Source organism: Natrix helvetica, assembly GCF_964273705.1.
Source record: "Natrix helvetica genome assembly, chromosome: 1".
Taxonomy (NCBI): Eukaryota; Metazoa; Chordata; class Lepidosauria; order Squamata; family Natricidae; genus Natrix; species Natrix helvetica.
In genome coordinates this window covers 340,263,640-340,279,078 of record NC_138548.1, presented here as the reverse complement: position 1 = coordinate 340,279,078, position 15,439 = coordinate 340,263,640, and the positions used below count along the sequence as shown (strand labels likewise).

The following is a 15,439-nucleotide window of genomic DNA, read 5'->3' as shown; positions in this document are numbered from 1 at the left end:
GGGGTGTGGGTGTGTAACTGAATTAACCCAGTTTTCCAAATTCACACAATGCCCTGAACTAAGCAACCGGGTTTCCACACCATTCTAGAAGAATGAAGTTTGGGGGGGGGGGGGGGGAAGCACTGTTTAATTAACAGTAGTAAGCTTTGAATGTTGTGGGGAGTTTGAAAAAAAACAATACTTAATAGTAAGTCTGAAAAAGCAAGAATCTGATAGTTTGGGGGAAGTATTTAATAAAATGGGTAGTAAATTTGGGTATGGGGGGAAGCAGTACTTAATGAAGTTAGTAGGTATTACATTTGGAACACACAAGTCTTTAATGTTGTAGAAAGTTTGGGGGGAAAAGCAGTACGTAATATAAGTCTGAAAAAAGCAAGAACCTGATAGTTTGGGTGGAAACTTATTATTAAGAATAATAAGTATTTTATTCTATTTAATAGAATAATAAGTACTTTATTCCATTTAATAGAATAAAAAGTGTTTTATTCTATGAAAAGTATTTTATTAAAAAGTATTTAATAAAGTGAGTAGTAAGTTTTTTGGAGGGAAGGGGGGAAGCAGTACTTAATGAAGTGAGTTTTGGCACGTTGCATTGCAGCTGCTACCTAGATCTGTAACAGAGCGTAAAACCGTGCACAGGGAGGGGAAGGCCACGCAACCCTAGAGCTGCCAGCAGGGCAATTCCCTCCGAAGACCTGTCACCTCCGCCGACTCCAGCGGGCTTGTTCTTGCCAACCGGCCCGTCCAAAGAAGCTAGTAAGCCACGATCCGCTCCAGGAGATTCTTCCACTGAAGCGGAGGCGTCAGACGCGCGGCCGGAGAGAGGGGAAAAAACCAGGGGGCCGTTGATGGGCTTGTAATAGGAGACGAGCGTCCGTGAGTGCCGAGCCCAGTAGCTGGGCGGGCACACACAGCCCGGGAGCGACTTGTTGGCCAGAAGTGCAATAGCAAAAGCGAAAGTAGCCGGGCGGGCTTGGCGGCAACGGCAGGCGCGACAGCACCGACGGCAGCTGCTTAGCGAAAAGCAGAAGTTAGTTTGGGCTTAGGAGGAGGAGGGGGGGGGAACACAATAGGAGTGGGGTGGGGGATTCCGGCCTGCCCCAAACAGCCCTGATTGGTTGAGGTGGGCTTCCCAGGAGGGGGAATTGCGTGGATCCTCTCAGCATAAAATACCCGCGAAGGAGCGCAAGCAGAACGGTCCGGAGCGCAGCTTTTGCGCGGCCGCGCGGCGGCGGGCCGGTCAGACGGCGGTGTCCGTGGCAAGCGAGGCCTCGCTCGTCCCTTGGTGGCTTTTGGGACCGACCGCCCTGCCCGTTTGGCAGGGGCCAAAGCCAGAGAGACCACCTGTCCGGCGATGCCGCCTGCTGAAGTCGGCCAGGTGAGAGGAAGAGGGAGGGAGGGAGAGGGGGGCTGCGAATGTAAGGCAGCCAAGCGGGAGAGCCGCACGTGCTCCTTTAGCCAGGCGGGCACGGGAGAAGCGAGACCCGCGTTAAAGCCCCGATTCCTCCTGCAGCGTTTCCATCCGTGACTTTTCCGCGGGAGTCACAAAGCATTCCTCCAAGGGTGGGCTCTGCGAGGAAGCGGCGGCGCGGCTGAGCCGGGAGGCGGAAAGGTTTTGCCGCTCCTGCGGCCCGGGTGCGGCCGGGTGCAGGAAGCGGAGCGTGGCCTTGAAGTAGCCAGCGCCTTCCTTGCCACCAGGGTAGGATTATTCCCCCCCCCCCAATCTTCTTCAGGATAACCTCTTATCTCCTTTTGGCCGTGGAATCATCTTTAGTAAGTATAACCGCGTGGGAGCTTGCACCTGATGGCTGCTTCTTGATCAGGCGGGGAAAAATTCCTGCTGGGCTGTGAGGGCAGATGGCTTTTCCTGGTGCATCTGGGCAGGGCCACCAGAGAAAAAAGGACAGAAGTGTGGGGTCATTTATTCCTTTACTCCCCATCTCGGGAAAAACCAGCCATGCTTCATCCCAGCTTGCCAAAGTACAGTATTCCCTTTGTCTTGCCAGAAATTAATTGGGTGACCTCAGGCGACCAATCTGCAAAATGGGAGTAACAGCAGAATCCTTGGGAGATTGATTGCCCTAGAATGAATCTCATAGCGTCCCCTAATTCCTAGGGCCAAAAGTATTCTAGATACAGATGTGCTTCTCAATAAGTAATAATATTGTACAGGAAAGCAACTCTTACTAAAATGAACATACAGATAAACTACATACAATTGTAGCTTGAATTCAAAGGATCCAACTCTTCTAAGAGTCCTTACTTCTGCTGGTTGCTTTCCATAGTAAAAAAAAAACAGGAAGCTGTTATTTTGACTCTCTTATTTCTTATTTATCTATCTATTTTTAAGAAAAATGTATTTGGGGAGAAATAGAAGCGGGACAATGCCTCTGATGCTAATATAAATTACTTCCCTTACACGAGGGGAAATTATCTTTTTTTTGATGGATAGAAAGTTTGTGCAGTTGAAGAGATGACATTTTCCCCCTTCTTTGCATTTCCGTTCCAGAAAAAGCTGCTACTCGTGGTTTCATCTGTTGAAATTATGCAACTTTTAAAGACACAGCTCCTTTCAGAAATAGACTCCTGTAGATTGGATTTCCCTTCTTGTAGTCAACTTTCCTGATCTCACATTGAGAATTTGATTTTTAGGGGGTGGGGAACAACCCAGTGGTTTAGTTGGAACCTCATTTTCAGCATCTCTTCTGGAGAAACCGCATTTTAAAAAGGTGTGAAATTGCTGTCTTTTAAATTGGGAAGCCAGACAGGTGGCATCTAGTTGTTTGGAGGTATTCACTGGTGTTCTTCATAGTCAGTAGCAGCAAATTATTGTCACCATCTACACTAAATAATGTCGTTCTACTACGTTGCTGGTTGAGGTTGTCCAGTGAGCTGAATTCTAAAGAAGACTGGATTTCTGCTTTTTCTTTTTCATTATCTAGGAAAAGGAATTTCATTAAATACAAGTGGGTGATTTTTCCTCTAGTAAATAAAAGGTGTTCTCTTTTGCATGTGTCCGAACCTGTTGAAAAAGGAATAGTCTTCTGTAGAACTAACGCCAGTTCCAAGCATTTGGTATGTAGGCTTCAGTAGCCTCTCACGGAATTAGAGAGTTTTTCAATACAAAATTACTCAGTTAAGGTTAAGCAGATAAAAATATCCAAATGGGCTGAGGTTTACAGGTTTAAGAATAAGGTATTGGTTCCAGATTTAGTCATAACCCGGAAAGAAGCTATTGAAATCACCAGCTTGTAAATTAGTCATGAATGACTAAAGTCCCATTTATTTCAATAGATTTACTCTTGCTATGACTACGACTCGATCCAGCCGAACAACCACAGGTTGAATAATGATCCAGAATGATTTGTGTGCAGATTGTTTTCAGGAGTTCAGAAATAACTTGGAGAGAATTTGGCACGAGACTGTTCCTCTTTTTTAAAAAGAGGAAATTGAAGAGGTGGGTAGGAATTGTGTGTGTGTGTGTGTTCTGTTGATACTTGTCTTTTTGTGTCTGTTTTTTTTTTAAGAAAAGCTTTTATGCACCACCTCCTTAAATGGGGTGGGTTGGCTTTGTGAAGATTTAAAGTGCAGTTTAGAAAATCTAAGATTGCAGCTATAATCTAAGGTTGGGAATAGGGATGACAAAAACTATAGGGAATTAAGTAAGACTTGCTCGGATAGATAGGTGTTGGTTTGACTTCATTGAAACATGATGCAGATATGATGCACAGGTCTAATCTTTATAAAGGGATGTGGTTTTGATGTAAGTTGTGGCTTCTTAAGTAGCTGTACATATCAGAGTTCAGTCAATGTTCACCATATCCTTTTGAGTGGGTTACTTTCAAACTAAAAACCTTTTCCGTTTTTTTCAATTGACTTTTAAGAAGAGAGAACAGCATTTTCTGGTTTTCTTCTTAAAACTGAAAAATGTGCATAAATACACTGTGCAAATCTCCACCCATATTACCAAAGGGATGTATGCAAAAAGTACCTAGGTTGAATTTCTACGACAGTGATTGGAAACAGTCCTACTTAATGTTACTGAACTACAGTTCCCAGCATGCCTCATTCTTGATCATACCGCTTAGAACACCTGTAGGGTCACTGCTTCCCATCTCTGCCATATAATCCTAGATTGCCATTCCAAAACAGTACTACAGTATTGGTGCTTTACATCACTAACACTGCTATTCCAGTGTTTTTAGAATAGACTAGAATAGAATATTGGAAGGGACTTTGGAGGTCTTCTAATCCAACCCCCTGCTTAGGCAGGAAACCTACACCACTTCAGACAAATGGTTATCCAATGTCCTCTTAAAAACTTCCAGTGTTGGGGCATTCACAACTTCTGGAGGCAAGTTGTTCCACTGATTAATTGTTCTAACTGTCAGGAAATTTATCCTCCGTTCTAAGTTGCTTCTCTCCTTGATTAGTTTCCACCCATTGCTCCTTGTCCTGCGCTCAGGTGCTTTGGAGAATAGCTTGACTCCCTCTTCTTTGTGGCAGCCCACATTTTTAATCCCACGTGCCTCCATTATCTACCTAACATGCTAAAATAGACTAAACTAAAATGAATATGGAGTGCTATGGAAGGATATACCTATAGCAATTGCAATACTCTTTCAGACTTCTTTTAAAAAGTGAACATCTTCGAAGAGTGAATTCTAAGCTCAGCAACTTTAAGGTGCATGGACTTCTACTCCCAGAATTTCCTAGCCATTATGCTGGCTGGGGAATTCTGGGCATCAACGTACATGCAGTTTAAAGTTGCTAAAGTTGAGATATACTGCTTTGGGCAGTTTAATACTGGAAGCAGTGCTGAGAAATGGAGGATAACTACTTCTGGGTGTCTATGCCTCATAATACAGGTAGTTCTTGACTTACATTCTTTTAGTGACAGTTCAAAATTACAACAGCACTGAAAAAAGTGATTTATGTCTTTTGCAACCATTGCAGCATCCCTGTGGTCATGTGATCAAAATTTGGACACTTGACAACTGGCATGCATTTTTGAAGGTTGCAGGATCCTGGGGTCATGTGATCACCTTTTCAACCTTCTGAGAAACAAAGTCAATGTGGAAGCCAGACTCACTTAACAAGATGTTGCTAACATAACAATTGCAGCGATCCACTTAACAACTGTGGCAAGAAAGATCATAAAATGGGCTAAGCTCACTTAATAATGGTCTTGCTGAACAACAACTCACTTGTGGTCTTAAGTCGAGGACTAACTGTAAAATGTGAGAAACTGAACACACTTTCTTCAATAATGCTTTTCTGTAAGAAGTCCCCAAAGTGCTTTTTTCAAGAGGCAACTAGACTTTCTGTTTTTTCTTTGAAGACGTTTCGCTTCTCATCCAAGAAGCTTCTTCGGCTCTGAAAAAGGTGCCAGATTCATCCAGAGCTGGAGAAGCTTCTTGGATGAGAAGCGAAACATCCTCAAAGAACAAAACAAAAAGTCCAGTTGCCCCATGAAAAAAAAAAGCACCTTTGGGACAAACATGACCTGGATGACTGAGAAGACACTTTCTGTAAGAAGATCGTGGATTTGGGGAGAAGGGTTGATGGGATAGTAATATCTTTTTGTATCTATGTGCCCCACGGTATTCAGCAAGGCTTATTTGCCTGGACATTCTGTATGTGGCGGCAGAGGTCCTCTCCTTATGGCCTTCCAGGGCGTTTGCCTGGCAATTGAGAAAGAAGGGCTCCAATGTAAGTAGGTCGATTGTATTATCCATCATACTTCTGAAATTAGACAGGGGGCCTGAGAATCCTGTAACAATTCTGCTACCAAAAGCAGTTATGAATGTCACTCATTGCTTGTGCCATTGATACGGCTGCCAAGCAAGAAGTGTGAAGCATGTCACAGTCAGTCCAGGGTCTCGGCAGTGGTGAAATTCTTTTTTTTTTTTTTTTGCTACTGGTTCTGTGGGGGTGGCTTGGTGGGGTGTAGCAGGGGAAGGATACTGCAAAATCCCCATTCTCTCACCGCTCCAGGGGGAAGAATACTACAAAATCCCCATTCCCTCTCCACTCCAAGGGGAAGCATACTACAAAATCCCCATTCCTACCCTACTCGGGGGCCAGCCAGAGGTGGTATTTGCCAGTTCTCCAAACTACTCAAAATTTCCGCCACCAGTTCTCCAGAACCTGTCAGAACCTGCTGAATTTCACCCCTGAGTCCCGGGTGTAACCACCCTATCTTAGTTTAGAGTAAAGAGTTGCATCTACGGATTGGAGGGATAGTTGGAAATAACCAGGCAGAGGTGGAAAACTATGGCCATCCAGAAATTAATGAAATACTGACCCCATGCTAGGTGGTGTGGTTGGTAATTCAGCAATATATACAGTTTCCCTAATCCTGGTGGTACTTAGACCCTTTCAGGGATGCTGTGCTTTCAAGAGTTACCCAGAAAAGTGGCATCAGCTTTGACTCCTTTTGTTACTGGGGCTTCAGGAATTTGTGGAATATGTGTATTTATTGGAGCCAAGGATTCGGCTGCTGTTAGTGGTCTCCCAACACCAATATTTTCTCCTTCATTGAGGTCCTTCTCCCTGGTCCTCCATGTCAACCCTCCTCATTGTTCCCACGAGAGTCTCTTCCCCTGGAGGTTTTCTCCGGCTCTTGTTTCCTGGCCACTAATAATACAATGGGTACATCTGCTCTGCAAAGAGAAAGGGTTACAAGGAAGTTGAATAGCAATAAAAGATTTGAAATATGACCCAGGCAAATCCACTTGGCTGCACCCCAGAGAATATAATAGCTCTGGGGAACTTGGTGGCAACAGGCAGGAGGAAGATCATGGCTACAAGGGAAGACTTCCCTCCCCCCTCCCAAGTTCAATCTTATTTCTTTTCTTTTTTGCTTAACATCATTTTTATTGGGTTATAAAATAAAATAAGATACAAAATACAACAGTAAATAGGAAAACAATGGGGAGGAAGAGGGGGAAGAGAAGTGAGGAAGGATAAGAAAAAGAAATATGAACAAAATCATTTCTAATGATTACTTTCAACCAACTTGTATATTTCTAATAGTAATACATAATTATGTTGCAATCTATCTATTCAATTATTCCATGTTTCCTCGTTATTGCTTTTACTCTATTATATAAAAATGTACACCTTTCTCTTACTTCTATCTCTTATTCTAACTTTTAGTTATGTCACCCTTTTTAAAAAGACATTTTCTTTCTATCCTACCTAACGTTTAGTCATGTCACCTGCCTAAAAAAGGAAAGGAGAGAGAGAGAAAAAGGAAAGCAGAACAAAACATTTTAAAAAAATCATCTACAGTATCCATCCTCTCTGGCCCACTTCAATACTTTCATTGCTATTCTTTTTTTGACTTAACCTCCCATATTCCTCTCTTGGTTCTTTGTCTCTGTCTGCATCTATTTTTTTGGCTGAGGAACAAGCTGTTCCTCTAAAGATCTATCAGTCTTATTGGTAAACCCCAAAAATCAAAGTTTCACTCTTTTCCACTTCAAGCACAAAGTTCAAAAGTGGTCTCCACGTGGAAACAAAAGTACTTATATTCTTTTCTTTAATCAGAATAGTCAATTTTGCCATTTCAGCCAACTTCATCAACTTCTGCAACCATTCGTCCATGTTAGGAATCGAAGTGTCCTTCCATTTTTGTGCATACAATAATCTTGCTGCTGTTAACATATATAGTACAAAGTTCCAAATTTTTTTCTCCAGCTCTTTTTCCATTAGACCCAAAAGGAAAAGTTCTGGTTTCATTTTTATCTCAATTTTCAAAATTTTCTGTATTAAAATACTCCAAAAAATTTTTTCCTTTATCATATGTCCACCATAGATGATAAATAGTCTCTTCTTTACTTTTACACTTCCAACCTTCATCTGATGTACCTTTATACATCTTAGACAACTTATCTGGTGTTAAATACCAACGATACATCATCTTGTAGCAATTTTCTTTTAGATTATAATTTAATGTAAATTTTAAACCCTTTGTCCACATATTTTCCCATTGTTCAAGCATCACATTATATCCAAAATTCCTTGCCCACTGAATCATACAATGTTCTACATGCTCATTTTCCAAAATCAATTTCAGTAACATTTTATAGATCTTAGCAATATGTCCATTTCCACATAATAAAATTTCCAATTCATTTTTAACAACATACAGTATGTTCGATCTTTTTTCTTGTATGCAACATCAATAAGATGAAAAGGGGATTGGGAGAGGAGGAGAGAAATAATCCACCCAAAAAAAGGTTTTACAGAAAGAATGGATTGTGGCCATGGAACAGGCCTCAAGTTGCTTGCGCGAGTGATGTTGGAATAGATGTCTGCTTTGCAAACATTTCTCTCCCGCCATTCAATACTGCATGAGCAACATTTCCAAACAAGTCTTGTGGGCTGAAAGGTGTTATTGGTCCGATTTCAGGCACAAACAATTCTGCACACCTGGTGCTTTCAATCTACAGGTGGCTGGGGTGTCTTATAATGATACCTGAAAGTGAATATGTTGCACCACATTGTTTAATTAGCTGGTGAAAATCATTGCAACAGGATGCGGTGATGGTCAGTTGGCTCGGATAGCTTTGGAAGATTTGGCCAATGTATGGCTCAGATCTACAAAAGCTTGTTTGCCGTTGCCCTGATAGCTTCCTGGATCAGAGATAGCTGTAGCACTTATATACCCCTTCACAGTCCTTTACAGCCCCCTCTAAACGGTTTACAGGGTCTGCATATTGCCCTCAACAATCTGGGTGCTCATTTTACCCACCTAAATCAACCTGAAGGCTGAATTAACCTTGAGCCTGGTGAGATTTGAACTGCCAAATTGCAGGCAGCCAGCAGAAGTAGCCTGCAGTACTGCATTCTAACCACTGCACCACTGCGGCTCAGAGATAATTTTGAAATAGCAGCAGCAGAAGTCTAAGGCTTTCCCTACCCATTTTCTGGTTCCTGGATTTCCAGGGATAACACTTGGGATAACCAGAGCACACCTACCCTATTCTTAATTTCCTTAATCCAAATCAAATAGCAGTCATAGTGGAAATGGTCTCAGCCATCTTGTTTTCTTGATGATGAGATGGATGGCCGATGTGAAAAGGGGACAAAGCTTCAGTCATGTAGTTGTGGCTCCCTTATCAGCTTTTTCAATTCAGCCAAGTTCTTAATCTTAATCCAGCATTTTGTTTCCTACAGAGGCCAACGACCTGCCTCAGGCTCCCATGAAGGAGGTGGAGTGATAGACTTCTTCTGATATGGCTCTCGACAACTGGAACTTAGAGGCAAGCTGCCCCCAACCAAAAAGTAACACTGAGCCTTCCAGATTAACAGACTTGATGAAATGTGCCTGTCATGAATTTGTCCTACTTCTATGTGGCCATCCATGTTGCCGGTCATCACATCATCTCGTAGTAATGGATCCTGCCGCTTAATGACTCACTGTGTGAAGATAAAAGTCTGAACCTTAAAAAGCAAGATAAGAGTCTTCAGAGGGACACGAATCCAGCTGCTGAGACTTTGAGATGGGTTCATTGACCTTCATTAGGGTTTGTCAACTTGCAGGATTTAAGTGTGCAGTGTTACTGTTACTGAAATAATTTTTCCACCTTTGCGCGCATTGCTATCTTCTGTGGGGTTTCGCGGTGTGCAGCTGTATCTCTCCAGCCACAGCATTTATCTCCTTCTATTTTGCTTTCAATCAGTTACGAGCTTCTGCGAAGGCTTAAGAATGGGCAACGGAATCCCAAAAGCAGCTGTTTTGCTGTTTTCCAGCTGCACTTGGATTCCGTTCCTTGCTCTTTTTGCCCACTTCTCCAGGATTTCATTCATTCTCTTCTGTAACTTATGGTGTAGCGAACTGTTTGGGGACCCATTGGAAGAAACTTAAAAGTTGTTAAGAAGAACTTAAAAAAAAAGCACAAAGACCCCATTCTGTTCAACAATGAGAACTAGAAACGTGTTACTTTATAAAACGATAGGCAATAAATTCAACATGCACCAAAAAAGTCTGAGCTGGCTACCCACCAAGAGTAATGGATGCCATAGGATTATTTGTTTAGTGGTAATAAATTGAGACCTTGATTTAAAGAGACTGGTAGTTCTTAAGCCAGCTAAATATCAAGGAGGAAGTAAATGTTGGGTACAAGCAGGAAACAATAATAATAGCAATAAAATACATTTTCCCCCTGGTTGATTCAATCTCGGGAATAATCTGAAAGGTGAATTTTGCAGCGGTTCCTTCATGAGCTGCACAGTCAATTTAAGGAATTAATTTCAAAGCTGTTGCTATTGAGAGTGGCCTTCCCTACATGTGTTAGGACTGCAATTCTTAAGCTATTTGGAGAGATGATGATCTTTTGCCATATAACCAAATAGTGGACAATTAGCCTCTCGGTGGCAATTCTCCAGGATGGAGAACTTATTTAAAAGCCAAAGCCTCGATTGATTGGGGGTGGCTATTCTGTTGCACAGGGCCTTGTGTGGCAGTGGTGGGATTCAACAGGTGTAACGACCAATCCACTCTGCCACGCCTATCAGCTGGGCTTCAAACAAAGGGAATATAGATGAGACTAGCACAGGGGCGGGCGGGCGGGGCCAACTGATCGCCAGAACTACTGGTTTGCGTGAAATTATGCAAACCGGCTGAATCTCACTCCTGCCTTGTGGACTTCCAGAGAGCACATCACAGTCTGTTGTTGCTAAGTGTTGTGGTCATATGACATTTAGTCTAAAGACTGCTTTGTTTAGCAACAACAGGTCCCAGTTAGGGTCATTAAATGAGGACTTCCTGTACTTCCAGTGGAGTATTAGTGAAAGAATGTCCTTTCTGTTGAAGGTGGGAGCTTTGGTGGGAGGTGAAAGGGAACAGGCTGAGTGTGGTAACTGTTGATAACTTTTGAGTTACAGCATTGTGTGTGTTTGTGGAGGAGGAACTCCTTCGGGTTTCCTCATACTTTTCTGTGCAGTGGTGATAAAAAGCTGTTTCCTGGACAGAAGTCAGTAGAGGCCTGCTGCAGACGATGCAGTAGGCCAGAGTTTCCCTTTACAGAATGGTAAGGCAAAAGGAGCAAGATGTACTGAAGCAGGCATGGATTTTCCCAAGGTCAGACAAAGCAGTGTAATGAGTTTGGAAATGGCCTGGCTGAGTGGGCCCTAGTGCCTAGGAGGATAGTATTTATTTGTCTTTTCTTAGCCTTAGAAACTGAGCCAGATCAGATCTGGTTACCCTAAAGAATAGCTGGAATTCTCCGAAGAAGGTAAGTGGTAAACCGCTTCCACTATTGCTGCCGGGAAAACAATGCGAATGTGATCACGTAATCAAGGGATTGGGGGTTATTAATTATTTCTAGGTAATCTCAAGAATAATCTAAAAAGTGGGTTTTGCTGCATCAGGAGGGGTCAATCTGGATTCGGATATCTCAGAACATGCCCCATGCCAGTGTAGGTGAACCTTTTCGGCACTGAGTGCTGAAACAGAAGTGTGCGCATGCCGGAAGCTGGAAGAGCAATCACCCGGGGCGTATGCACGTGCCGGGCAGCTGCTCTTCCAGTTTCCTACGTGTGCATGCGCACTGGCCAGCTGGTCTTCATACATGCGTGCGCATCAGAAACAGGAAGACCGGTATGCATGCATGCTCCGGAAAGCGGAAGAGCAGCTATCCAGTGCACACATGTGCATCGGGTGACTGCGCTTCAGTTTCCGGCGCTCCCGCGTGTATGAAGACCACTTGGCCAGCGCGCTGGAACCCAGAAGAGCAACAGGCGACCGCTTGGCATGCCATAGGTGTGCCATAGGTTTGCCATCACAGCCCTACTCTCATGGTGAGGTCAAAGGAGTTCCTTCAACATGTCTTTGTTTATTTGTCCAATTTCTATAGCCTCCCTTCACACCAAATAAGTGACTCTGGGTGGTGTACAACAAATCTAATCAGTCAATAAATACATAAAACCATTACCATTATTAAAAACACATTAAAGCCATTTAAAAAAACTATCAAAAGAGACCATAAAGGCTCTACTTTCACCAACAAAATGTAACACACCACCCTTGGAGGGATGGCGAGAGAAAATTAGGAGATGGGAAGGTGCTTTTGATCGTGCCAAGTTGTACAAAAGTGTCCTCATCACTGTGCTTTACCCAAAAAAAATTGTATACTTGTTTTCCTTCATGATCATAAGTGAAGCCAGATGCCTCTACTCTGCCAAAAGAGACTTAACCTCCCCTTCTTCCACCATCCTGAGCCTTTTGTCCAAATCTGAGCCCTGCATTTATACATTTAATTTTTCAACAAAGGGAGTTACATCCTTAAAAGTGCTACCATTTCCTGCATCTCTATAAAGGAAGAAAGGCTCTTGCACCCAATATCCCTGTGTTAACAGAGACCCGAAGAGAGCTCTGCAAAACAAGATAGTCCTCGACTTATGACTGGTCACTTAGCGACCGCTCAAAGTTATGATGTCCCTCCGCAGGGCTATTTACATCCCAGTTTCAAAATTCCGACTCCAAGTCATGTGATCATATTTTGGGTGCTTGGGTAACTGGGCGAAATTAAGAGCTGTTTGCAGCACCCTCTCATGTGGTCATGATTTACAGTGTTTTGCAAGAACTGGTATTTATTTCTGCTTTCCAACAAAACAAATTAAGAAGTCCATTGGGTACAATGGGGCTTGCTTAATGGCTCCCAGATTCATTTAACAACTGCCATGAAAGAGGTGTAAAAATCAGGCATAGTCACGTGGTGACAACTACCATCATGAGTTATGATCATAATTCTGGGTTCAATTACGATCATAAGTCCAGGGCTACCTGGACCTCTCTCTACCTGTATTTCCTCTCTCTAGCTTGCATCATAAATAGTTATGGGTTTTTGTTCTGGAATAAAAGAGATTGTGGCGCCTGTAGATTTTGCTGAATGACAGTTCTCCATAAGGTTGATAGGGAAGGCTGAAGCTGTTGTGAGGATTGACATCTTTCTACTCCTTTTACAGAATCAGCAGGAGAACAGCTGAAACTTCTTACCAAAATGGGAAAACCTCAAAACCCAGTGCTTACATATTGGGACGAGAAGGAATCCCGAGTGTAGAAATTTCTTCAGGGTTGCACTCCATGATTACTTCTTCATGGATGGCATTTGAACTTTTTCTTTTCTTCCCCAAACAAATTGAGATGATCCTAAAGAAAAACAGAGAAAGCCCAGTTGCCTTTTGAAAAAATACCTTTGGGACAACTGTGACCTGGATGACTGAGAATCTCTACAGGCATATTGAGATGAACTGTAATCCCCCAAAATGGAAGGCATTTCTGCCCGTGTGGGGTGGGGGATCAGAAGGTATAGAGACTGAAAGGCTCCTTGGGCAAAGTAACCCAATGGGAACTGGAAGAATGTTGTTGTTTTAAATTCAAATTTAGACTGTTGTCATTAAATCAGATTAATGAGAAGGTATGTGCTTCAGATTAGCCTTGTTGAGTTTGGTATTCCCCAAATGGATTGAATGCTATCTTCCTGGCTGTAAAATGAGGTCTGATACCTCTGGAGGACATTAAATTGGGGTAAGTAGCCTCAAAGTCCACTCTTTTTTTCTTTTCTTTTTTTTTGAATGGATGATTTGTTGGGCTTGTCAAGTCAATTTCCAAGAGACATCGTTGCAACAGATCCAGAATGGTTTTTCAGTTTCTGCCTCTTCATTTGACATATTTCAGTAGTGTTGCTTCTCTTCTTAGGAATGGGTAGACAAGGCAAAAGAGCAGGAAGAGGGATCCATGCATGTGGGAACACCTCCATCGTGGATCAGATACCTAGATGCTCAGGTCTGGAGGAAGATTTCGGGAGGAGAAATTGCCAAGGAATGACACGATCACTCCCGCTGAGCGAGTGGACACAGAGCCACGGGGCTGTCGTGTCTGTCCTGAGCTTTTTCCAAGATCCCAGATGAGCCCATGAAAGGGACTGGAAGCATCTGCAGTTGTGTGATGCTATTTGTGTCTGGTCTCTGATTTACAGTAGAATAACTGGGAGGAAAGAGGTTGTGTTCAGACCTCACCACAGTTAGTTAATCCAGTCGCTTGTTTGTATACTAACCTGAACCATACACCAATAAATTGCATTTTAGCCTAATGTGTGAACAGAGTTGTCATAACCATCTAGATACAATTTTCCTTACAGTCGTTTCCATATTGGTAATTTTTTAGCATCATACGGTGTTACAGGTAGTCCTTGACTTATGTCTGTTCATTGAACAATCATTTGAAGCAGTGGTGAAATTCAATTTTTTTTTACTGCTGGTTCTGTGGGCGTGGCAGGGGAAGGATACTGCAAAATCTCTATTCCACCCCACTCAAGGGGAAGGATGTTGCAAAATCTCCATTCCCACCCCACTCTGGGGACAGCCAGAGGTGGTATTTGCAGGTTTTCCAAACTACTCAAAATTTCCGCTACCGGTTCTCCAGAACCTGTCAGAACCTGCTGAATTTCACCCCTGATTTGAAGTTAAAATGGTGTTGAAAAAAAATAACTTAGAACCTATTCTCAAAGTTACAACCATCACACCACCCCTATGGCCACAATTGCAATTTGGGTGCTTGGTAACCACTGTGCTTTTATGATAGATGCAGCATCCAGTGGTCATGTTATGATTGGTGACCTTCCCAACCAACTTCCAATAAGCAAGATCAATGGGAAGCTGGATTTGCTTAATGACCACATGTTTTACTTAACCACATGATTTGCTTAATGACTGCCATAAAACATGGTTGTGAAATCAGGCCTGGTAATATGATGACTGCTTAGCAATTGACCATAATACTATGCTTGTTTTTTTATACTTAATACATCACTATAGCATTAAATCATGCTAACAAAAATCACTACTTTGAAAGAGACTCGTTGCATAATGTTACACAATAAGGAAAATAGAAGCAAAAACCTTAGAGTTTTATGACCTTGGTTATCATGCCCAAGGCAAATTTCTAGCTTCTTTCATCAGAAAATATAATTGCAGTCTATCCAATATTTCATTGATTTAAAAACAAAAATATTATAAACAATTAAGTGGGTGGGGGATCAATATTTAGTGGGGTGGGGTTAAATATTTGACCAAATATATCCACGTTTTCCAACTTATTCTGACTGGCTTATATACAGGTCAAAATGGGAATTATCTTGTAACATTATTGTTTCCTAATAAAATACTTGTCTTAAAGGGTAAGCATTGATTTTTTAGGTTTGCATATGGGAGTGGGGAATCAAACATTTTTCTAAATGGCAGATGATGGACATCTGTAAATTAAAAAAAATGGTCCAGATCCTCCATGTTTCTGAAATCACAAAAATTATAAACAGAAATTCCTATTATGCTATCTTCACGATGCATTGAATGTCAACATCCATCAGTTTCATATTTTGACAATGGCAGACAAGTGGTAAGTAACCATGTAATGCTGTCTTTTACC

At 42.3% G+C, this 15,439-nt stretch overlaps 1 protein-coding gene across 1 annotated transcript in view; it reads left to right on the top strand.

Annotated features, from left to right (window-relative positions):
• The first annotated feature begins 1,104 nt into the window (after positions 1-1,104).
• DALRD3 (DALR anticodon binding domain containing 3) overlaps positions 1,105-15,439 on the top strand; it is a 33,384-nt gene continuing 19,049 nt past the window's right edge. Inside the window, exon 1 of the mRNA XM_081935944.1 lies at positions 1,105-1,378. Within this exon, the coding sequence (XP_081792070.1) occupies positions 1,355-1,378 (24 nt within the window). The 5' untranslated portion in view covers positions 1,105-1,354. The remainder of the gene's footprint in view (positions 1,379-15,439) is intronic.